The sequence below is a fragment of the Sinocyclocheilus grahami genome, unplaced genomic scaffold, assembly GCF_001515645.1.
Source record: "Sinocyclocheilus grahami isolate Dianchi unplaced genomic scaffold, SAMN03320097.WGS_v1.1 scaffold26.1, whole genome shotgun sequence".
In the NCBI taxonomy this organism is placed as follows: domain Eukaryota; kingdom Metazoa; phylum Chordata; class Actinopteri; order Cypriniformes; family Cyprinidae; genus Sinocyclocheilus; species Sinocyclocheilus grahami.
In genome coordinates this window covers 894,130-920,655 of record NW_015505205.1, presented here as the reverse complement: position 1 = coordinate 920,655, position 26,526 = coordinate 894,130, and the positions used below count along the sequence as shown (strand labels likewise).

At 36.7% G+C, this 26,526-nt stretch overlaps 1 protein-coding gene across 1 annotated transcript in view; it reads right to left on the bottom strand.

The window, feature by feature from the left end:
• The window catches only part of LOC107566680 (GDNF family receptor alpha-1-like), a 30,492-nt gene extending 5,749 nt beyond the window's left edge, over positions 1-24,743 (bottom strand). Inside the window, exons 1-5 of the mRNA XM_016252194.1 lie at positions 24,358-24,743; positions 23,663-23,971; positions 23,348-23,431; positions 4,502-4,853; positions 4,177-4,286 (exon numbers count right to left, since the gene is read on the bottom strand). Of these exons, the coding sequence (XP_016107680.1) occupies positions 4,177-4,286; positions 4,502-4,853; positions 23,348-23,431; positions 23,663-23,971; positions 24,358-24,418 (916 nt within the window). The 5' untranslated portion in view covers positions 24,419-24,743. The remainder of the gene's footprint in view (positions 1-4,176; positions 4,287-4,501; positions 4,854-23,347; positions 23,432-23,662; positions 23,972-24,357) is intronic.
• Between the last annotated feature and the right edge of the window lie 1,783 nt (positions 24,744-26,526).

The window sequence follows — 26,526 nt, the reverse complement described above, 5'->3', positions numbered from 1 at the left end:
TCTGAATGTCGATAAAAAAGTATTGCGAAATGGCGGCGTTTCCATTAACCAATGTTGCGGCTAAAACGTAAACTTTTGCCTCTTGCGATAAGTCATGGCAACGGATTTTGGTGGGATTTTGGCTATATTTATTCAAAGGAGGCTTATGCGTGTATCTTTACAGAAGCAGCAAAGAGAGCCGCTTCCGAAACGTGCGCGGCGCGGCTGGAATAAACCATAGACTGTATAAAAACATAAACACAAGCATTGAGTGGTCGTAATCAGCTTCAGTGACCGTATCAGAGCCACACTGCACCGCAGACGTGTGCAATGTAAATTGTCTAAGCATTAATAGTAGGGAAAGCCCCTTATACTGGAGCACGGCCACTTATGAAGTGTTTCTTGGAGGTTATAGTATGTTGAAGAATGATCATATGACTTTTTACATACGCCATTTGACCTGTAAATGCGAAAAAGCCGTTTCCATTGCAGTTTTGCGAATTAATCCTTTTGCGCATTGCCTGAAAAACCACCTCATGCGAGCGTAAAAACTTTTTTGCGATATATGGCCATTTTTGCGAAATTGACACGTTTCCATTAGGCGTATTTTCAATTTGCAATTTCAATTTGCGCAATTTGAAGGGTAATGGAAACGCGAGTGGCTGTATTTCAAAATCTAGCAAGCAGCCATTATAGACAGCATTAGGGATCAAAAAAGCATGCTGGATAGGCAGTTTACTAGGTAAGACAAACAGTGCGGACAAGCCAATGCCTTATAATAAATAAATGTAAAAAAAACTACATTATTTTATCCTTAACATTACAAACACAGATAAGTAGTCCAAGTACATTCAAATGCAAAATATACAGTGGCCCCAAACATTTAGAGGCATGTCTAATGTCCAAACATTAGAAGTGTATGAACGTCATTTCATTAGATACAAATTATTAAAGGAATAGTTAACCCCAAAATGCAAATTACCCTATGATTTACTCACCCTCAAGCCATCCTAGGTGTATATGACTTTCAGATGAATACAACTGGAGTTATATTTAAAAATGTTCTGGCTCTTTCAAGCTTTATAATGGCAGTGAATCGGTGATGAGATTTTGAAGTCCAATAAAGTGGGAAAGTTTCTACTCCTCATGGCTTCAGAGGGTTAACCTTTTTCCCCGCCAGCATTTTTGAAAAAAGTTGCCAGCCACCGCCAGCAATTTTGATGATTTTCACTCAAATTTGATGGTCTCCAGTATATTTTGCGGTATGAATATTTGAATATGCAATACACCAAAATAAAGATCAGAGCATTCTTTTTTTTATTAACACTTGAATATAGGTAGGTTTCATAAAAAATTAATAATTTTGAGCAAAAAGGTGAGAAAATGACATTTTTATCAAAAACTACATCTGGATAATATTCAGTACGATTATCAAAGCATAAATCCAGTAAATCGCTTCCATCAACACCTCCAAAGCTTGCACAGACATATACTTCCTGGATCAACATTTTACTCTAACACTATGCAGTTTTCATTTATATGCTGTCTATTGCTGATGATCGCATTATTTTTCATATGCATCTGTTTACATAAGAGATCGCTCGTTTCTCCGTCCTGTTCACGTGTGTTTTTGTTCGGGAGGTTTTGTACTCGATCAGAAGATGCGTAATAGCGCCCCGAGTGTATAACAGTGAAAAGCCGTAAAAACTAGTCTTTGGCGGGGAAGCGTTTTCTTGTAAAAGACGAGATAACTCGTCAATGGTGGGGAAAGAGTTTAATAAAGGCCTTCTGAAGCAAATCAATGCATTTTTGTAAGAAATATCCATATTTAAAACTTTATAAACCATAATCTCTAGCTTCTGCTAACTGTCGTGCAAGCCTTCAATTGAGAGTGGCCGTTCCAGCAGATGATGTAGGCATAGCATAAGCTGGATGGATTCACTTTAAGTGTTTCTTGGAGGTTATAGTATGTTGAAGAATGATCATATGACTTTTTACATACGCCATTTGACCTGTAAATGCGAAAAAGCCGTTTCCATTGCAGTTTTGCGAATTAATCCTTTTGCGCATTGCCTGAAAAACCACCTCATGCGAGCGTAAAAACTTTTTTGCGATATATGGCCATTTTTGCGAAATTGACACGTTTCCATTAGGCGTATTTTCAATTTGCAATTTCAATTTGCGCAATTTGAAGGGTAATGGAAACGCGAGTGGCTGTATTTCAAAATCTAGCAAGCAGCCATTATAGACAGCATTAGGGATCAAAAAAGCATGCTGGATAGGCAGTTTACTAGGTAAGACAAACAGTGCGGACAAGCCAATGCCTTATAATAAATAAATGTAAAAAAAACTACATTATTTTATCCTTAACATTACAAACACAGATAAGTAGTCCAAGTACATTCAAATGCAAAATATACAGTGGCCCCAAACATTTAGAGGCATGTCTAATGTCCAAACATTAGAAGTGTATGAACGTCATTTCATTAGATACAAATTATTAAAGGAATAGTTAACCCCAAAATGCAAATTACCCCATGATTTACTCACCCTCAAGCCATCCTAGGTGTATATGACTTTCAGATGAATACAACTGGAGTTATATTTAAAAATGTTCTGGCTCTTTCAAGCTTTATAATGGCAGTGAATCGGTGATGAGATTTTGAAGTCCAATAAAGTGGGAAAGTTTCTACTCCTCATGGCTTCAGAGGGTTAACCTTTTTCCCCGCCAGCATTTTTGAAAAAAGTTGCCAGCCACCGCCAGCAATTTTGATGATTTTCACTCAAATTTGATGGTCTCCAGTATATTTTGCGGTATGAATATTTGAATATGCAATACACCAAAATAAAGATCAGAGCATTCTTTTTTTTATTAACACTTGAATATAGGTAGGTTTCATAAAAAATTAATAATTTTGAGCAAAAAGGTGAGAAAATGACATTTTTATCAAAAACTACATCTGGATAATATTCAGTACGATTATCAAAGCATAAATCCAGTAAATCGCTTCCATCAACACCTCCAAAGCTTGCACAGACATATACTTCCTGGATCAACATTTTACTCTAACACTATGCAGTTTTCATTTATATGCTGTCTATTGCTGATGATCGCATTATTTTTCATATGCATCTGTTTACATAAGAGATCGCTCGTTTCTCCGTCCTGTTCACGTGTGTTTTTGTTCGGGAGGTTTTGTACTCGATCAGAAGATGCGTAATAGCGCCCCGAGTGTATAACAGTGAAAAGCCGTAAAAACTAGTCTTTGGCGGGGAAGCGTTTTCTTGTAAAAGACGAGATAACTCGTCAATGGTGGGGAAAGAGTTTAATAAAGGCCTTCTGAAGCAAATCAATGCATTTTTGTAAGAAATATCCATATTTAAAACTTTATAAACCATAATCTCTAGCTACTGCTAACTGTCGTGCAAGCCTTCAATTGAGAGTGGCCGTTCCAGCAGATGATGTAGGCATAGCATAAGCTGGATGGATGCACTTTATTGGACTTCTAAATCTCATCACCCATTCACTGCCATTATAAAGTTTGGAAGAGTCAGGACATTTTTTTTATATAACTGACTGTATTCATCCGAAAGAAAGAAAGTCATATAAATCTAGGATGGCTTTACAGTGAGTAAATTATGGGGTAATTTTCATTTTTGGGTGAACTATCTATGTGGCACCTTTAATTTTAATGGATGAATGAAGCCAGTTACAAATGCTGCATGTAGTTAATTGCATTACCTATGGACATGATCCATCTGAAAACCAGAATATATGCATATGTTTTGTGGTTTTAATTTTTGAATGTTATTGATTTTTTTTTTAAATAATACACTACTATTCAAAAGGCTAGGGTATAATACTTAATACTTTTATTCAGCAAGGATGCATTAAATTCATCAAAAGTGACAGTAAAGGCATTTATAATCTTAGAAAAGATTTATATGTCAAATAAATGTTGTTCATTTGAACTTTCATTGCATCAAATAAGCTTTTTGTGGACAACAATGTTTTTCTGTACATTTACCATAGTAGTACCATTTTTTAAATTAGGTTTGATTCATGACACTCTAAGGTATATAGTAATGACACAGTACACATCCAAAAACCATAGCACAAGAATTTCAGTACTATGGTATAAAATATATATATAGTACTGTACTGCCACAATAATTTATTGATGTGAGTTAACTCACCAATAAGACCTGAATATGCCAGCAGACAGTTGGCATAGTTTTCCTTCAGACACCCAGAAATCGAGCGCACCTCAGGTTGACAGTTGGTAAGGAAGTCAGCTAAACGAGATCTGAAAAAAATTAAGCAGGAATGAACAAGAATCCACACGCCACATCTCCTCATTAAACAGACTACTAGCACACAAGTGACATTCCTGCAGTCATCTCTTCTCAGACACCATGCACCCCACAGGATAAATAATGAACTCGCTGAAAAGTATAGTGAATATTCCAGCACTTTCCTCCTTACTCCATGACACGTAACACAAGCTGTCTTTTATCGAACCTGCAGATGTAGTTGGTCTTGCAGGAGTCTTGTAAGGAGAGACAGTTGGGTTTTTCTTTGTCCTCGTAGGAGCAGGCTGGCACGATGGTCTGACGTCTGCGCTCGGAGCAAGCCGTGTGATCCCCGGAGGGGCAGGAGCAGAAAAGCATGCCATAACTGTGTTTCGGTGGCACCTTGTCGAAGAACTGCCGCAGGGCCTTGTGGCACTTGCGCTTGTTACACACCTCAGTGGTTGAGACTCTACTGGTGCAGGGACTGATGTAGAAGGAGCGGTACTTCTTACACGTGTCATTCAGGTTGCAGGCCTTGGCAGCGTTCAGGCAGTTGTTGTCCTTCGTAAAGGCCGCCTCACCTATGCGGGCAGAGATTTAGAGGTAGCGTTAGGAACTCTACTGGCTGAGTTTACTGATGCAAGTGCTGTAAATGTCAAAGAACACTTGCTGAGAGTGGGGCAACTGTTGACCTTTTAGAACTCTCTGTGAACGTCCTCTGGCTGAGGTCATCCCGTATGGCATTCACATAACTAGAGGCCATATGTCACCCAGTATGTGGTCTGTGTGAGAGTAACTGTACTACTAATTGATATTCAGAAAAATGACAGAATTTTATTCCTAGTAGATTTAAAGATGAAGTGTGTAAAATACATTCTCCTGTCCCGGATTGTTAGCGATAACTGCAAGTAATCCATTTGTAGGTTGCTTACAATGAAAAGCGTCAACGCTTTGTTTCTGTTGCACTTTCAAAGTATTACTTCTGTTTGTTTGAGCTTCCACGCACAGCAACAGTGGTTCAACCAATGGTGTGAGTTTAGGGTGGTGCTCTCTGTTTGACCAGCCAATGGCAGAGTGTTTGGGAAACCATTTTGAGAATGTAATATACACACATACACTACCGTTCAAAGTTCAGGGCTCAGTAAGATTTTTTTATGTTTTTGAAAGAAGTCTCTTATTCTCACCAAGGCTGCATTTATTTGATCAAAAATAGAGTAAAATAGTAATATTGTGAAATAGTGTAACAAATTAAAATAACTGTTTAGTATTGGACTATATTTTAAAATGTAATTTTTTTCTTGTGATGGCAAAGCTGATTTTTTTAGTAGCCATTTCTCCATTCTTCAGTGTCACACGATACATCAAAAAACATTTTAATATGGTTCTAAAGAAATATTTTGAAAACTGCTTAATATTTTTGTGGTAAAAGTTAAAAACTTTACTGTCACTTTTGGACAATTCAATGTATCCTTGATTAATTAAAAAATAAATAAATAAAAAACTGACCCCACATTTTTGAACGGTAGTTTATATATTTCTCCATAATTCGTTCACATATTTCATTCTCATCACCAGTCTAGTGTGTCTGAAAATAAAATCACACGAATGCAATTTTTTCTCATTTATTATTGTTTCTCAATTTCTTCAACAGATCCCACACAAACTGCCTCAAGCATACCGAGACTCAATTTCCAGCCCTTTTATCATGTATTTCCCACCAAGAACTGACATCCTGCAGAGTGTTACAATTAGATAAAGCAACTAAACTCGGTTTAAAATAGGTTTTATTTGTGTTGCGTTTTAATCTTTTGCCTGAAGAACTTCCCTCAGCTGCTTGTACACTTTTCCTTTTGTTTCCCTCCTCTCAATCTACACAGCATTTGGGTCTCTTGAACAAACAACCTCAGGTGAATGCTTCACTTTCACTCACATGGATAAGTTCACAATCCTGAAAACTCTTTGCCTTTCCTCTCTTTTCTAAGCAGTCTTTTTGCTTAAATACACATTCCTATAAGAAAACAAACGCTGTCAGACTATTTAGCAATGCAAAAAGAAAGAACATAAACGTACTGAATACTGTGCTGAGCATTTTCAAAAATAGCTTTGATGATATAGGATGACATAAGGTTTATTTTGGAATAATGATCATCTGAATGTACATTATACTTTAATTATATGACTATTTACCAAATGATAAATGGACATGAACTATTTAAGTTTAAATTATTTTAATAGGCTACATGATAGATAGATAATAAACTAGTATAGCTTTGTAGAAGATTTGGTTGCCAGGGACAATGGTCACTTATGTAAATGTATATTTAATATATATATATATATAACATAAAATATTTGATAAAAGACTGACCAATCAGAATCAAGTCTCCAGTGAGCCGTGTAATAAATCACATAAAACATAAAACATATTTTATGTTTGATATAGGATGACATAAGGTTTATTTTGGAATAATGATCATCTGAATGTACATTATACTTTAATTATATGACTATTTACCAAATGATAAATGGACATGAACTATTTAAGTTTAAATTATTTTAATAGGCTACATGATAGATAGATAATAAACTAGTATAGCTTTGTAGAAGATTTGGTTGCCAGGGACAATGGTCACTTATGTAAATGTATATTTAATATATATATATATATAACATAAAATATTTGATAAAAGACTGACCAATCAGAATCAAGTCTCCAGTGAGCCGTGTAATAAATGAGGATATTCTTCTTTACCTAATGATGACTCCGTCTTCTCTCGATTCCTCTGCTTCCCGCTTCAGTAACTCAACCTTTTTGTCAATGCGCTGCAGCTTTCGCATGTGCATGGAATGCTGCATTTTGCAATTATGTGTTTTGATGAGGAATCTGTGCTTATTGTGGGCTTTCGTGAGATGACTGGATGTGATTAAATCTGAAAGCAGCCTAGATCCTTGAGGTTAATTACCTATTACAAAAAACATTACTTACGTTTGACAAGCACGTTGACATGAGGCTCAAGGTTATTGGATGGATGTTTAATTGTTGTTTAGAAGTTGCAGTCATGTGGACAGGTCCATATCTTCTTGCGATACATCGATCCTAAGCCACATTTATCATATTTGTCATATTTATTATTATTATTATTATCTGACTGCTATTTTATATTTGTAACTTGTAAATTGCATTTGGTTTGATATTCGTTTAAAGGAATAGTTCACCCAAAAATGAAAATTTGCTGAAAATGTACTCAGACCATCAAATATGAGTTTGTTTCTTAATCAGAACAAATTTGGAGAAATGTAGCATTACATTACTTGTTCAACAATGGATCCTCTGCAGTGAATGGGTGCCGTCAGAATGAAACTTCAAACAGCTGATTAGAAACATCACAATAATCCACAAGTTATCCAAAGGCACCAGTCCATTAATTACCATCTTGTAAAGCAAAAAGTTACGTTTGTAAGAAACAAATCCATCATTAAGGCACTTCTGACCAAAATACAAGGCCATAATCCTTAATAACACTTCCTCAAATGTGTACTCTCACATCAAAATGCACTGACATATTTGTTTTATTTATTTTTTAATTTTTTTGCTTGTAAATAGTGCTTGATCTGTGCATATTTCTATCCTGATTCAAACAAGAAACTGAAGAAAGCAATATTATGAATACAGGACTATTCTATTTATCCAGAAGCAACATTAGTTGAAGTTAAAATGCTTTAATGATTGATTTGTTTCTTACAAACATGCATCTTTTCACTTCACAAGATGTTATCTGATGGGTTGGAGTTGTGTTGATTACTTGTGGATTACTGTGATGTTATTATCAGCTGCTTGGACTCTGACGGCACCCATTCCCTGCAAAGAATCCACGTTATAATCCAATGCTAAATTTCTCAAAATTTCTGTTCTGATAAAGAAACAAACTCACCTCCATCTTGGATGGTCTGGGGTTGAGTAAATTCTCAGCACATTTTCATTTTTAGGCAAACTATTCCTTTAAAGGGGTCATAGGTTGCCCATTTTCCACAAGTTGATATGATTCTTTAGGGTCTTAATGAAAAGTCTGTGACATAGTTTGATTAAAATTTCTCAGTGGTAGTGTAAAAAACACCTTTTTCAGATCAAGCCGTTTTTGTAGCATTTTCCTTTAAATGTTAATGAGCTCTGCTGACCCCGCCCCTCTCTTCCGAGCCGCTCTCTGAAGGACTGTTTACTTTAGCCGCATTTATTGTGAAACTTGCTAATTAGCACATTATTAGGAAAGTCGATTTGCAAAGATTCATTACAAAACACACTTCTTCTGTAGATGAGGCTGGATCATGAATGATTCGCGCGAACATAGACGCATTTAGGCAGATCGGGGAGCATTCCCTTCAAAACAAACATAATCCACTGCGAGTTCAGCGGCTCAGATGTCGGGAGTAAATGACGACTGCTATGTTCATTATTACATCCAACAATAGAACACCTCAATCGCTTATTAGGAGTCATTCTTGTCTACATCTGCTCCAGCGGTGAAACAATGGTGGACTGATGACAGCTCACTCAGGGCGGTCTAAGGTAAGACACCAGTCCAGTCTGTGCTAAAACGCTACTGTCAATCAAACTATTGTGGGAGGGGCCTGTCTGTGTGATGTCACACACATCTGAGATCGGTTTGATTTGAGAAAGGAGAGATAGGGTGGTTGTGTACACACACTGCCAACACACATTTCAGTTCAAACAACTTGTAAAAGTGCATGTAGCATCCTATGAGCCCTTTAATAATTCAAAGACATCCAAAAAAAAAAAAAAAACATAATGTCCGTAGTCTATAATGTCATGGTATTTTTTGTCAGTGATGTGATTTTGTGTATAATGACCTCATCTTACATTCCCCAGTGTCTATTGTGAGCCAGAGGCTACTTGGGCTGAGAGCCTGGCCCTGTGCACCTCAGAGAACTCCAGTGTGATGTGAAATAACGAGCAACAGTGTGTGTGTGTGTGTGTGTTGATGTGGCCTCATGCTCAGGCAGCGGAGCGCTCTGTTGTTTATTGCTCTTTGGGTGCAGGAATAATAAGTGAGCTCTTCAGTCGCTTCCTTAAGTGGCCTGAGAGATTGGGAGTGCTGCAGACACAGAAAGTGCTGATGGCAGAGACCTGGAGTTTTTCTGGCGGATGCTTAATAATCTCACATCTTTCCTCCAACTGCTCCAATCCAATAAAAACACATGCCACTGCAGCAAATCAAATCATACGAGGACTCAACCTCCATAATTGATCTCCCGCTCTCTCTTCCTCTGTGTCTGCTGCTGTCTCTTTCTGCCCATCTCTCCCATCTTCACATTCTCGCTTTCGTCTTGCCTTTTCGATTTGTCTTTCTTTTTATTCCTCAAACTTTACTTTACATTCTTCCTTCCTCCTTCCTTTCTTTTTCATTTATTTTGGCCTTCCCTCCTATATTCTTTTCTTATTCCTCCCTTTCTTCTTTTTTGTCTTTATTTCTTTCTTTCTTTTTCTTTTCTACTTGTACTTCTTTTTTCCACCTTCTTTCCTTTGTGCATTTGTTCCTGTGTTTCTTTTGGCTTTCTCTGTTTCCAACTGTTCAGATTTTCCAAAATACTCAAATTTGCAATCAGAGGCTAAAGATTTTACAACAACATTTCTCACCAAGACTCATTCCAAGACTAGATTATCAGATCTATTAATTTTATAGCGTTATATTCATTATGTATAACAACTGTCTAATTTGTTCCTTTATTTTTTTAGAAGATACATCTAAAACACTTAAGTTTATACTTTAATGAAACATGAACTGAGAGCTTCATTAAATCTCCTGAGCTATGAAAGAGCAATAACATTTATCTTTGGGTAGTTCTGTGTATTCAGTTCTTTTTAGAAATGAAGCTAATGAGTCGATTGAAACGTAACCTTCTATCAATTAATGAAAGTGCCGTTGCAGCAGAATGAGGGTTTGTTACAAGATGAACCCTGTCTGACCATCTCTGGGCTTTTTAATAAAGAGAAAACTGCTAGTTAAACAACACTATGAGCTCTGTGTAAAAGACTATCCGCTTAAACTGCTGTCCAGGGACGTTTAATGGCCCTCTGAAGCGATGCCTGCCAATGGCTGATCTCTGGAGCGCGCTTTTAGGGAATTAGCCAGTCCAATTGATATTTGAAAATATCCAGTGGATGTGGAGTCTATTGATTTATTGATGAGTGTCTTTTACCCAAAAGAAATTAATGAACGCACTGATCTGTGTATGTTTACAGAGCAGATCCATCTGAAGCTGATGCAGCTCTGCTCTGAAAGACCGGCAGTTTGAGGCATCGATCAAATGACTGACGAGGTGAAAAGCAGGACTATATACAAACCCAATTCCAAATCATCTATGTTGTATTCTGAATAAAATATTGAAATTTGAAACTTCCACATTGCATTCTGTTTCTATTCACAATTTGTACAGTGTCCCAACTTTTTTGGAATCGGGTTTGTAATAAAATTTACATCAGTTTACTTCTCTCCAGAGATCATACCCTGAAATGTCTTCAAGAAGAGGCTGAAAAGATGGCAGTCTTCTTCAACATGCTTTCAATTAACTCTCTATGCATGCATAGTTCTTAACCAAACAAGTACGGTATGTTACTTAAGCAAACATCCTGCCAATTCTTTTTATAGTTAAAAAAATTCAAATGTTCGACCTGTTGCTTTTTAGGTCATTGATATTATTAAAAATATTAAAGGTGGTGTATGTTGGATTGCCTAGTGGTTGAACTAGGTATTGCAGTCCAAATTCAAAATATAGGAGAGGGTTTTTTTCACCCGGCCCCTCCTTCTCAGACTTGACTTACACACAGGTTGCCAGATTGACGACACCAACAGGAATTGAACCCTTTCGTTTGGCAGCTTCCATGACTGAAATGAAACACACTGTGTTTTCCGCCAACTGGCAAACCGGGGTGCCGAAATACAATTGGATAAACTGACAGTGGGCGGGTTACACAGACCAAAACAGAGACAGACATTGCGACACGGAACGCACATTTTCAAAGGAGAATAACTGACTGTAGCATTGTTTTTCAGATAAACAAGTATGTAAACTTAGCATGTTTCTTAAATATCTGCAAACATATTATGGTATTTTTATGCTTTAGTAGAGTCAAAAACTTACATACAGCACCTTTAATATTGGCATATAGTATACTGGCTGTTCTAAACTTTTTTAAACTTTTCTAAAGTTTTTTTTTTTATGTAATGTATCAAAAAAGTCAATATTTACTTTGTTTAAATCAATTTAGTAATTAAAATAAATAAATATATATTTTAATATTTAACTTTAATCAAAGTTAAATGTTCCCTAGCACGTTTGTTTTTGATGTGGTAGCAAAATTAGTATTTAGTATGTTGAAATGGTTTTCGTAACTTTTAAAAATGGTGACCCGGTAATCTGATGGGTAGTTCACAATAGAGATTGTGAACTGCTGACCCCTAACAGGCTGATGTAATGGACACTTAAGCCAGTTCCCGACAGCGCTGGCATATTGATATGACCTCAAATAATTACCAGAGCCGGAGAGATTTGGGGGTCCAGTGGTGTATTTGATACTGCAGTGGTGCCGTGAAATTCCAGCAACGTCTGGGAGCTGCTATTGTAACAGTGACAATGGAGGGAGTCACGTGACTCTGGATGTTTGACTATGTGTGTTTTGGAAGCGAGAGACGGAAAGCTTTAAGGAGCTTGAGACTGTTTGAGTAAATGATCACTAGGGGCTATGTGTGTGTGTGTGGCGGTGCATGTCCAACCGCCAAGCAATTAAACTGCATCAAATCTCATGAGTGTAATTAATAAAGAGTAGTGTTGATGGCTTTCAATCCAGAAGAAAAATCAATGTCTAATAAAACATAAAACTGGTATTTGATGTTTTACCATTAACAACTGCCAAGCAATTTCCCTCTGGGGCTCTGCCTTCAATTTACATACATTAGCAGTAAAACATACAAGCCACTATTTATTAATCTGTGAGAAACGGAGCCAAGACTGAGCCATTAATAAATTGAGAATGAAAGAACGATGCATGCGGGGTGTAAAATGAACACTCACTGAGTGCCAAATGCATGTCAGATTGCCTTTGGCAGCTAAATAATATGGAGATTCTCATCAGTTTGCCGGTAAATTTAACAGGAGCTGCAACATAAGACGGGATTTCACTTGAATTCAAAGAATGATCATCTGACCTTCACGGATGTGAGAGATTCGAATCAAAGATATACAGCTGCTACAACTCACACATCCTGTAACAATTTTTTCTCTTCATAGGATTTCCTAGGATGCTCAAAGTGTATATTTATTTGTGGAATTGCATACGATATAGCATATAATGCTGTGAATTATACAGTGGTGTGCTGTTACTCAGATGCATGGGGAAAAAATGTATAGGGACAAATGTGTAAGTAGTAGTAATACTACTAATAATAATTCAAACTGAATTGTTTATTATTTTAAATATTATAATTTTTGAATTTTTATTTGAATATTATTATTTGAATATTTGTCACACATTTGTCTGTATGACGGTGGTCCTTTTTTCTTATTTGTAAGAGAACATGATATTGTATCATTTCCAGGCAACATAAGACATAATTTATATTGAATTAAAATAATGATTATTTGACTTTCACTGATGTGAGAGAGTCAAATCAAAGAAATACCAATGTTGCAACTTGTCTTGTCCTGTAACAATTTTTGTTAACCATTTTTTATATATATATGATCTGGCATATAATGCTGAGAATTATACAATGGACGTGATGTTACAAATATGCAAGGGAAAAACTAAATACCACAGTCATAGGGACAAAAATATTGCACAATAATAATAATAATAATAATGAGGATGATACAAAATGCTTTTTAAAATTATTTTATTATTATTAAATATTTTTGGTCCTTATTTTAAGCTATTTTCCCTCATTTGTAATAAAACATGCCATATATAATTTCAATGCTTGTAAAAAATGCAAGGCTTGTAAAAACAATCCCCAATGCATCTTTCGTTGGAAGGTACAAAAATCATTTTAGACCCTACATTCATCCTTTTGTGCCACACCTCCCTTTGTTCACAGATAAACATTTCATTATAGTTAAAATCAGCACAGTAACATTGAAGCGGGCTCCAAATCACACTTGTTTGGACATGAACATAAATGTTTTTCCATAAAAAAAACTTGAATGGCTTATAAGGAGACAGAGAAAAGGAGCTAAAGTGAGCTACAGATATATAATATGTGATAAATTCACTGATGAATGCAGGCAGTCTTAAAAGAGAGGGAGGGGGTGGTTGCGTTCCCCTCCCATACACATTCCCACAATATTGGACTCAGGAAATTATAACTATAGGCTTCATACATCCCAAACAGTGAAGCACACATCCACAGCGGGGGATCAGTCCTTAGGGACTGACAGCATAGAGCTGTCAACCCAGCCCATTAGAATAAAGGATTTCCTCTTTCTCTCGCTAGGCTTCTCTCCAAAATCCACTCCAAAGGATTTGTATTATATATGTATGACAGCCGATACACTCTCATGGTCTATTCAGTCTGTACTCTTCTGCTGTGTGTGGGTGTTTGAGTCTTTCTGTGTGTGTGTGTGTGTGTGTGTGTGTCATTGTATGTCCTTAATCTCAGCGGTGACAGATGACGTGACTTTAGGTGACCTGAAATGCTTACGGTCACGCAAGCTCTAGCAGTGCAAGCACATTGTGATCGGGTTAAAAAAACATAGGCAGCGGTGTCATTTATAAATACCGCATTAGATATCAACAGCATTAGATGTGAAAATATGAACAGTTAGTGCTCTGCTTTTAACCTGTTTAGTTAATAACACTAATCTTTTGTTATGACAAGGTCAATGACATACAGATTTAAGAGTTATGACCTTCTCAGCCCGTCACGTTTCAAAAATTATGATTCAGAACATAGCATGTCCTTTCATACATGAATGCAATAGAGGAGTGATATTTATTCAACTGTTTTCGCTCAATAGAAAACTGCATTGTCTTTTAGGGAGAAATAGTGGCGTGGATTTGAAAGCAAATTGATTCTTTGATTCATTGGGAATTGAAAGTCAGTTGCATTCATTACCTCGATCAAACTACATATTACAGAACAGTTGTAACAGGGATTTTGTATCATTTTAAATCTATTCTTTTAATTCCATTTACCAAAAAGAGACATTCAGTTTCACTCACCAATAAATTGGTTGACTCTTTAAGTTAAACCATTACAAGTATTTGATTACGAACAGATTCATTCAAGAACTGTTTATGACTGAAACACCATAACAGTATTAATTTTAAACAAAGATTTTTAAAAGTGGCAGCTAAACTATCATAACAGCCCATAAAAAGGTGAGGATTTTCTCTTATGTACTCACATTTACTCTATGTAGTTTCAACTCAAAACTGAATGCTTGCTAAAATAGGTTTATTTATTTTACGCAAATTTATTTTTATATATTGCACTTTATTGCACTTTTAGGAACCATTCACACAGAAAACTTTTTTTTTTTGAAAAAATGTGAAACATTGGTCAATAGTCAAATACTTCTGTTTAGCACATTTACGTAGAAAACTAAGAAAAAGTGTTGCAGTGGAATTGAAAAATGTTCAACGGCTCCTTAATGTCACTATTTGCCTCCTTTCCTTTCTTAAGAATCACGAAAATTAGCCTGAATAAGCTTTGGATATCAAAATTTCTTGAATCAAACAAATCTTTTTTATGCATTCCTTTTATGCTGCACCAGAGTGTTTTGATTTTTTGCCTTTTTCTATGAATTTTCCTCCTTTTTGTCACACTTGACAGAGTTATTGATGCTGAATGATTTGTAATCAACCATCCAGACATTTGTAATTACCAACGCTTATGAGCTGTACACAACACAGCATGCACAAGCTTTAAATAATTTTTGCCTCCAGCAATCATCAAGCTGTTTACGTGTTTTCTGACAAGGCCAACATATTTCTCATAGCGTGAGATAAAGAGGAATTAGGACAATTGATTTGTGTGTTTCTCAGTGTTTACATGCTTATCTCAAAGCAGAGTTTTATTATCTAATGTGGAAAACAGTCTATTTCTTTACAAACATGAAGCGTTCTTTCTGTCTTTTCCTTGTGTGGCAGCTGGTTGGGATTCATGAACCGTACAGCCCTGGCATCCATGTCAATGATGTGAAATGAGATTGGAAATCAAATTGCACTTCAAAACAATAACTGCTGACAGGGCAATTTTTTCATATTTAATAACCTCTTCCTCTCTTATAGGCTTTTTGCCATTCGTGCCAATACCACTGAAAGTTTGAATTGATTTTCTTAAAACAGACTATGGCAATTCAAATGAACATTACGCATATGAATTTCATCCTGCTGAATGTTTAAAGCAATGATAGGATTTACTGTCATTATGGAGACAATGAAATTATGGATCAAAACTGGCACATGATTATCAAAGTAAAACACATCCAGTATTAAATTAGCCAGGCGTTTTAAAAAATATATGTAATAACATTGAAAAGGATTATAATTTGGTATCCATCAGATTCCTTATAATTACCCCATTACTTCTTTCAATAGACTCTCTGTCTGTTTCACATTCAGTCAAATTATTTCTCTGCATGAGTGGCGTGACTGAATACAACCAAATTTATGCAACTTATGAAAGGAAGCATACCATCTTGCATGAGAAGAGAACGTGGTCTCTCTGCTCTCAATGCATCTCAGTTCTCTTAGAAGGCAGGGCCACATGGGACTTTTTACTACATTCTGGACCAGTGGTGCGTTTCCCAAAAGCAACTATGGTCACAAGTTCCGTCGTTACCAATATATTTCAATGGAACTAACTACCATAGTTAGCTAACGATGCTTTTGGGAAACGCACCCCAGCCTGAGGGTGTGAATAATTCAGATGGCCAGGGCAACCTCAGTTCTGTGTGTGAGAGAAAATGGACGCCACTATATCTCTATCTCTCTTTCCTGTGAGATAGTGGATTGCAGTTGTACGGGCATCAGAAACAGTCAGGGATGTGTATTTCATTTCCATATAGTAGATCTGTTTGACGTAAACCAATGATACATTTGCACCTTTTAAGCATTTACACACACACATAAATACACTGCTGTTCAAAAGTTTGGAGCCAGTGAGGTTTTTTAAATTAATAATGCATTTTATTCAGCAAGGATGAATTAAATTAATCTCAAATGACAGTAAAGACTTTTGAATTTTGCCATAAATATTAGCAAAGAAAACGTTTTCACAAAAAATAAAAAAGCAGACCAAAGCTGGGACATCAGCTTGTTAAATCAATTAACAAGTCATGTAACAAGATTCATTTCTAAACTGGTAGGAGTAGCTGATAGCAAAACATCTTCTCTTCCAGCCTTCACTATGATCTTTGGTTCCACGCATTTATTTGACCCTTATGTTCACTCCAAGAGACACTTTACCCCAAAATTAAATTTTGTCAGCATTTACCCTCATGTCGTTTTGAGCTTGTATGACTTTCTTTTTTTCTGTGGAACACAAGATATTTTGAAGAATGTTTCAACAGTTCCAAGCCGGATACATACACAAAATGTTCCACAGAAGAAAAAGTCATACAGATTTGGAAAGACATGAGAGTGAGTAAATTAATTTTGAAACGGTTCTCTTTGTCTTCATTGCTCCAGCTCTTCGCTGATCAGGTGGCACAACTCTCACTCTACAGTGACAGTATGATCATTCTTTGTCTCTCATGACCGCTTCTTTATTGATTTATGGAAAGGACCGTTTTAATTCAAACACTGCCAGGCGAATATATTCCAGTGGTTATTTGGTCGGAATATCTCATGATTAGGGGTGGAACGGTTCAACTTTTTCACGGTTTGGTTTGTATCACGGTTTTACTGTCACGGTTTCGGTACGGTTCGGTATGTGCTATGTTTCAGGGAAAACTATACTGTCAAATAAAAATAAAGAAAATAAGAATAATATATCTAGCTACAAGCAACAGCACAAGTAAATACAATAGAGTAAAGATACAAATAAAATTAACAGTGATTTTCAGGTTTTTTTAGGTACAGAAATTGAATAAAGTAATCAAATGTAAAACAGCATTGCATATTTGACTGTATAAATTAAAGATTCATCTTTATTAAAGTGACAAAAGCTATTCAATCAAGAGCAGTGAGTGATTTATTTGTTGTTGCTGTTTGAATAATATTAAGAAAGTGCTGTCACTTTAAGAGAATGCACTGATCCAGTGCACTGATACAGTACGTTCAGCCGGCTATGTCTGCTATAGGATACTTACTAAGATGGGTATTTTGACATAATTTTTGTGTGAATTTGTCCATTCAAACACAATACTTCAGAGAGAGCTTAATATTTGCGTGCGTTCTGAGACACAGGTTTGCGTGCTTCGGATGAGTGCACGCACAAATCTTCTCACTGCTCTTAAATGTTTAAACTGGCAAAGCTTAAATGAGTTTAGTTCAAACTCAGATATCAACGTGTGCTGTTCAGGTCTCACCTGTGTGCGCGCGCTATCAGCACCCGGGTGATCATGACGGAATAAATGACTGCTCATATTCCAGCATACGGCATTCGCATTGAACAAGAGTGAATGGTTTGTCCACGTTTTTTTTTTCTTTTTCATCGCTGTTGTTGTAATGTACTGGGAAGCCAGAATGAGTATACATCAACAGAAACATACATTAGCCGAACCCTGTTTTTTTAACGTGTTATTTATAAGAAACCATATTACAGATGCATTGTCAGATTTAAGTTGAACCGCGGTCCTAGCGCGTACCGAACTGTGTGTGGAGAACCGTACGGTTCGATTTTTTTCCACGAACCGTTCCACCCCTACTCATGATTAATGGCACAATAAACATGTTTCTTTTGCCATAGCACTGAAACACAAAGAAAGTGCCATATGACCTACAGTAAGGCCATTAATGTTTTAAACATATAAAGGAACCCAAAAATGACAATTCTGTCATCATTTATTCATGTTGTTCCAAACCTTATTGATTCATTGAATGCACAAAAGCAATGCACCTCAGAAGAAAGTAAGTCATACAGGTTTGGAATGACATAAAGGTGAGTAAATGATGACAGAATGTTCATTTTTGGGTAAATGATCACAGTCCCTTTAACTGTGGAAAACCTAATAAGCTTTAAGCATCCCATCAAGTTGCCTGCCTACTGGCAACCATTGTAGAATTCAGTACAATTCAATTCTGCCCAACCCTTTTGGCTACTTTTTCACTAAACAGGGCATGTCTTTCATCTTTCACAAGGCTAATCTTCCCCCTCCCTTTTTTTTGTGATCCCATGGCTGAAGAGGATCTGCTACTAAAGCCCCAAACCCACAAAGCTATGCAGAGCTGGAGGGTGTGCCATCAAATAATGAGGACAGAAAGTGCCTATACAGGAGATTGCATACCGACACATCCTGAACAAAGATTCTGCAGTTCCAACAATACCCATCAAACTGAGTCATCTAAGAGGCATCAAGTCCGCAACCCAGCTTCTCATAAACATGACATAAAACGTATGTGATTATTCGATCTGTTTTGACTGCTATTACCTCAGTGATGCAACTTTATGGAGAATAGTAAGTTTGTTAAAGTTTAAAATGCTAAGTTGGAGGGTGAATTGTCTTGCTCAGCAATTATTAGCTGCTTAATGTGGCCATTCATATTGATCTCAGTTATGTTTCTGACAGGAAGTGTAACCTGAACACGTTTACTGAAACACTGGTGTTTTTGCATTAGAGCCCAGGACAGCTACAATTAGATGAGCAGGCATTTCTGTTAGTCAGGACTATGAAAGGATTTCGAGAAAGCGGATACCTTGTTGACTATGTTTCATCTCTTTGCTTGGCCTCATGTTTCCCTCAAGGATATTCAGCACTGTGTTTCAATGCTGTACACCAGACAAGTTCACAAGTCTCTGCCATAGAGTCTCTTCAAGTCGCTTGTCACAAGTTTAAGTGACATCTTAGCGCGTACCGAACTGTGTGTGGAGAACCGTACGGTTCGATTTTTTTCCACGAACCGTTCCACCCCTACTCATGATTAATGGCACAATAAACATGTTTCTTTTGCCATAGCACTGAAACACAAAGAAAGTGCCATATGACCTACAGTAAGGCCATTAATGTTTTAAACATATAAAGGAACCCAAAAATGACAATTCTGTCATCATTTATTCATGTTGTTCCAAACCTTATTGATTCATTGAATGCACAAAAGCAATGCACCTCAGAAGAAAGAAAGTCATACAGGTTTGGAATGACATAAAGGTGAGTAAATGATGACAGAGTGTTCATTTTTGGGTAAATGATCACAGTCCCTTTAACTGTGGAAAACCTAATAAGCTTTAAGCATCCCATCAAGTTGCCTGCCTACTGGCAACCATTGTACAATTCAGTACAATTCAATTCTGCCCAACCCTTTTGGCTACTTTTTCACTAAACAGGGCATGTCTTTCATCTTTCACAAGGCTAATCTTCCCCCTCCCTTTTTTTTGTGATCCCATGGCTGAAGAGGATCTGCTACTAAAGCCCCAAACCCACAAAGCTATGCAGAGCTGGAGGGTGTGCCATCAAATAATGAGGACAGAAAGTGCCTATACAGGAGATTGCATACCGACACATCCTGAACAAAGATTCTGCAGTTCCAACAATACCCATCAAACTGAGTCATCTAAGAGGCATCAAGTCCGCAACCCAGCTTCTCATAAACATGACATAAAACGTATGTGATTATTCGATCTGTTTTGACTGCTATTACCTCAGTGATGCAACTTTATGGAGAATAGTAAGTTTGTTAAAGTTTAAAATGCTAAGTTGGAGGGTGAATTGTCTTGCTCAGCAATTATTAGCTGCTTAATGTGGCCATTCATATTGATCTCAGTTATGTTTCTGACAGGAAGTGTAACCTGAACACGTTTACTGAAACACTGGTGTTTTTGCATTAGAGCCCAGGACAGCTACAATTAGATGAGCAGGCATTTCTGTTAGTCAGGACTATGAAAGGATTTAGAGAAAGCGGATACCTTGTTGACTATGTTTCATCTCTTTGCTTGGCCTCATGTTTCCCTCAAGGATATTCAGCACTGTGTTTCAATGCTGTACACCAGACAAGTTCACAAGTCTCTGCCATAGAGTCTCTTCAAGTCGCTTGTCACAAGTTTAAGTGACATCTCCATTAAAATGAAAAACAATCCTATTTATTAGAAATTGCTTGTGATGTTCCTTATTTGTAAGGCACTTTAGATTCAAGTGTCTCCTAAAGCATGGGTTTACAACCTGGGAAGTTCATCAAAAAATAGTAAGCCACTGAAACTAATTTGGCATAAAAACTAATTTTCACTTAAAAATGGCTAATTTCACCAACAATTACAAAGAAACAGCAAATAACAAACTGAATTAAACATGTCTGAAATTGTATTTTCTTGTAAAACATGCTCCTTAATCTTTGTTTTATTAACAACTTATGTTGTAAAGAAATGTTTTTATAATTTTGCTTTCTAAAGAATGGTCAGAAATTAATCAGTTATTTTACTCTATTGACAGCCATAGTTTTATGTTCCTCTTCAGGTTCATACATATAGGCCTAATTGAGTATGAATGCCTACTGGTCTAATTCAATTTTGTCAGTCAAGTTTTCAATAGCCTATAGATTATATTTTCTTGTGTAATTTAAAAATATATATAAATTATAGTTAGCACAAATTGCTCGTGACGTTTCTGATTTGTAAGTTACTTTGAATAAAAACATCTACTACATGACTAAATGTAAATATACTGTAATCACTTACCAAGTCAAGATTCAAGTCAGTTTTTATGAGTCCAAGTCAAGTCTAAAAACAGTTTATTGACTCAAGTTGACTGATATATTTATAGTTTGTAAATATAACTGTAATGCTCACACAGCCCATCAACCGCCATAATAATGACCAAGCTATTCACACAGAACGCAAATTCAGCGCATTTTCATATTTGTTGTTTGTCTCAATAAATTGGGTTAATTTAAAAATACAGTGGTTAAATAAAAAAAAAAAGTCAATAATTATCGATACCGAACGATATGAAACATTATAACGTTGATCAATTTTTGAGCTATATCGCCCAGCCCTACTAACAACCATTTGGAATTTGGTGCTTGCTGGCCTGTGTGAACGAGCCTCAGACTTGAGTATCCATTTCTGCTGTGAACAGCCTGAAAACACCCACACAAGGTGTTGTATAGAGATGTCCCACTGAGAATAAGAGATTAGGGTCAGTTATTATTGGGGTCCTGTGTGTGGGCTGATTCTGTGGTTAATGACAGTAAATATAAAAGCACTTTATGGACAGGACACACAATGAACACTAACCAACCAAAGTTTTTTTTTGGCATATTAGCCACTGCTCAAGTTACTTCCTATCTCTTTCTCTCTCCAAACTATTGTGTTAAACAATGGGGTTGCTGCTAGTCTTGGTTAATGCAGTTCATCATTTTGATATAAAGGTTTTTCAACAGTTTCTTCGAACCTGTATAACCCTGACACTGCACCACCTCAAGAACGGGAACGTCTCTCCATCTGGGCCATGTAGAGATCTGGCCCAGCAGCTCTGGGTCTCTCAACCAAATCAGTTTTTATTGAAGCTGCACTGGCAGCGGCCATAAACATCCTGCCCAGTCCTGTAAAACCCAGCTGTGAATTATTACTAGGGGTTGCTGGAACATGCCAAAACCGTTGCACCTTTTCCCACTATCTTTTGCTCTAGATATGCATGGAATAAGTAAAGAGGGTCGCTGTGAGATTAATATTCAATTGCGTTGCATCCAAATATGAAAATAATTCAAATGAGTGTCTCTCTCTTTCTGGTGATGTACAACACCTGTAGCTGGCTGTTAGATACACTAATGCACAGAAGCACAGCAATACAACAGCAAGCCTTTTGATGTTCATTTCATAATAATGCTCTAATAGCACCAGACTGATGATTAAAGAATTAACAGCTGGTATATTTAAGCTGTTAAGCTTTTTTGTACATTCTGAATCCTTGACCGTATTGATTAACACTTCAGGAAAGAACAAGGCTGCAATCTCAGAAGCTGTGTCTCTTCTATGGCTTTATTGATTTGAAGTGGACCGAGGGGGAATGTAAGGGGAGGGTGTCTTGCATGTACTTTCATGTAATGCCCACATGTTCCTTAAAGACCTACAGTATATGCATAATGAATCCAAACCTAATGCAAACAAAACCACAGACACTTGTTTTCTGATCAAAACCTATAGGGCTGCATCACATGCTTTTCAAAAAGGTAGGCAACTTAATTATGATGCCTTCTAAGATATTCAGTTTATATGAGCAATATACAATGATACAAACGGTGAAATGGCAGTTGGAGTTCTGTTGGACTCTAATTTCAACACTCTTATCAGCCAATCAGATTTGAGGACCAGAAAGAGCTATTGTATATATATATACATTTGGCAGCGAGGAAACTCACTAGATTTTGGAACAGAGCTACTGCATGTCTGTCACCATGGAGATTTACTGCAGAACTTCCACAGTCAAGCACAACTTAGATAGAGAGATTCAGTCAGTGGTATCTTCAACACTAGCAGACCTCACAGTAGCTGAACAGGGGAGGAACAGCGCCATCTACAGGGCACGACTAAACCGTCGCCATCAAGCAGCACTTGTTCTGTTAGTCCTCTATAGGAATTTTTTTTCTTTTCCAAGGACATCACTGAAACCTGTTCACTCAAATCTCTAAAATCCATTACAAAGCACGTTTTTATAAATGACTGATGCAGGCAGGTCATTCATAACATAAGCCACCAGACATTTAAATTTAAATTCATTCATTCGGCATACACTTTTATCCATAGCCAAATGAGCATATCTCAAGAACAAGGCAGGGAAAGAGGACATACACATATACCTAAGACATATTATGCACATTAAGCATACAGACAAAACAAAAAGCTGGCAAATGATTTGTACTCAGTGTGATAATTGTGAGGTGCAGATAAATTATCATCAGACTTACCTGATATTATTGGAGCCAGACGAAAAATATCAGACAAACGGCTGTTTACTGGCTCATATGGTGAGTCCTCTAGCAAGTCGTTGGCTGGAAGATAAACACCAGCAAAGTACCAATAAGATAGTGAAGTAGAAATAGTAATTTAGCATGAAGAACCCAAACTGTTTACATGTATATTTCTTAGAACCAGCACGTTTGAGCTTTTGGTTTGGGTTATTAAAGCTCTGAGTGATTTCTACTGCATTTCCATGACTTAAAGTTGTCTACAAAGCATGATAATTTCTCATATTGGATTCTGTTGATCCTGGATCTGCTCACCCTGTAAACTTTCGTATATACTCCAGAAGATGCGCAGACAGTTTTTCTCTTTCTTCATTCCTCTCCTACACTTGCAGTCGTACAGAGGACTTTGCTTCATGGACTCTATGGCGCTCCTGCACTCGTCCTGCGCCTCGGGTTCAGCCAGCATGCTGAAGTTACCGGCTCTCCCGGCCACGCACTGTCTCATGGTTCGGTACTTAGTGCTGCAGCCGTACTTCGCCAAACACTGTTCATGAGCCCTAACGCAGTCCAGCCGAACCGACCGAGACTGTGAGATCGCATCTGCCTTTGAGAAGTGCATTAAATCTGTGCAGGGAAAATACAAAGTTACAGATGTGAATGAATAAAACAGAATGTCTGGCACATTGTTACCACGATTTTCTAATGTTCATAATTAAGGTGATAGCACTTACCTAGTTACTTTAGTGGACCCAATTCAAACAAACAGAGACAACTTATAGATATGATAAAAGACAAAACACTTAAAAAAATATTTCCTATTAATCCCTGAAATTTATCAAATGTATCAAGTAATGATTAGGATTGAGAATTAATAATAATAATCTTAACAATCATAAAAAAACATAGGCTATGTATGTTTCTGAATTACAGTAGGCTATTTGTCTATTGTAGGTTAGGTGTTACAGATGTAGCGCGCAAACAAACACTAGAACACATGCATCGCAACTTACCAAGGACAGGCAACATTATCCAAAAAGTTGCGAATATCATCGTTGCTTTATTCAGATCCATTCAGCGAGCAGAGAAATTGGTTAAATACGATATAGAACAATTCCCACAATAAATCCATTGCGCGCCTGCAGCGCACTGGTGAGGAACAAGTGATCAGACATCATATACACATCCGGACAGACTCCAACAAGCGCTCAGTGCTGCTCTGAGGGACACACCCCGCGAGAACAGAATAAAAACCAATACTGAGAGTTCCGATATTACGATAAAAACACTAATATCGCGACATTGGGTTATATTTAACCTTTTGATATATTCTTTATCATATCTTCAGCAATCGTTCAAAACATCGGTTTGTCTTAAAAATGTATATGAACATGAATAAAAGAAAATTCCAAAATTATTTAAAGTTCATATCAGTCCACATCAACTGTCAGCGTGTGCTGTTGCGCGCTCAGTTGCCCGACAATATGCATGTAAGGTCGAAGTACGCGCACTAAGTGTAAAGATACTGCGCATGTGCCTGGATCTCTGGAGAAGGTCGGTCCTTTTGGCTCAGTTGGACAGTGAATATTCGCTGATTAGGCACCATTAAGCACTTTACTTAATGAGACTTTTCCTAAGACTGTCCAAGCATAAATGGAATCCACTTTGCGATCCATAGCTATCTGACACACTGTGTGCGAATTTTTCACTGTCGATTTTTTTTTAAATTATTTTTTATTGTTATTTGACTTTCTTATATGACGTTGTAAACGAAATACTACACATTTTGTGAGCGTTTTTTAATGGGTAAATCTATAATAACGTGATAAATAATATTTATGGTTTTTGTGCTGTTGTTCCGAAATAGACACAACTAGTTGAGGTTACCTCAGGTGAATGCGTCTGTTTAACACACTCTAACTAGTTTTAACTTGTAATCTAAATTTTCTTCACGTAAGCTTAATGTATAATCCCCAAAAAACTTGTATGAACTTTTATTTCTTACTTGATTGCATGGAGGAATTCAGAGCATGAGCGCCACCTGTTTACTGAAGAATAGTATGACAGTTGCCCTTTCAAATCAATGCAGTAGAAGCTTGAATACATTTTCACTGGTTATCAGTTGCATATAGAAAAAAAAGAACAAGAATCATATCTTATGTATAAAATGTCTCAAAATTGACTAAATAACGAAATCATGTAACATATTGTAATGTATGAATCAAAACACATTCCCAGACATACATCTGCCATGTTTTCATTGTGTCTTCATGCAGTGTCTTGTACCCCCTTTTCTTTTATTTCTCTGATTGATCCATAAATGTTGATCCAATCATGTTTCCTTTGAGTATATCGTATACTGATTGCTCTTCACTTGTTAACAAGCTTCATTGCACTGAAATCAAACCAAGGTCAATGTCCTCCCTTAAATGAAAATTTCAGCAACATGAAGAATTAATTACACAAAACCAAAATCATTAGCTAGCAATTGCTTGACATGATAAACCGGTCAGACTAATAAGGTTGCATAGGCATACTGAACTTGATTAGAAACTCAATACATGATCAATACTCAGCTTTAGGTTGTGTACGAAAGACTAACCATCTAGGAAATGAGGTCTGCTGGATTTATTGTCAGTTAATCAAAGACATTGCCGGATACCAATGGATAATGTGAATAACAGCATCACACAAATGACGCCCCATTGATCCAGCCATGCTTTTGCAGACAATTAACTTTGTTTGAGAGCTGACGATAAATCAATCAGAAAGACAGAAAACATGTAGCTAAAACATTTCCTGAATGGATTTTGCTCACTCTAATTGATGATTCTTTTACATTCCATTGCATTAATCTAATATATTACATTGACAAACTTGTGAGAATTATGAATTATGTATTTGTTAATGCTACACCCCAGCTTTGTAAATAATTGGGAACTAAAAGTAAATCCCCAGCAGAGCAAACAGAAAATTCCACTAACCTAAGTGTATGGTTGCCCTTTGGTTTTTTTGAAAGCCAATTATAATAATAATTACAAAGAAATGACAAGATGAAATTTTAAAATAGAAAGACTTCTATTTGTAAACTATACTCCAATAATCTTTGTTTGATCTACATTTATTTATTACAATTGTTCCAGTTTCACAATTGGAATGTTCTTTTAAAGATTAATTTTTAA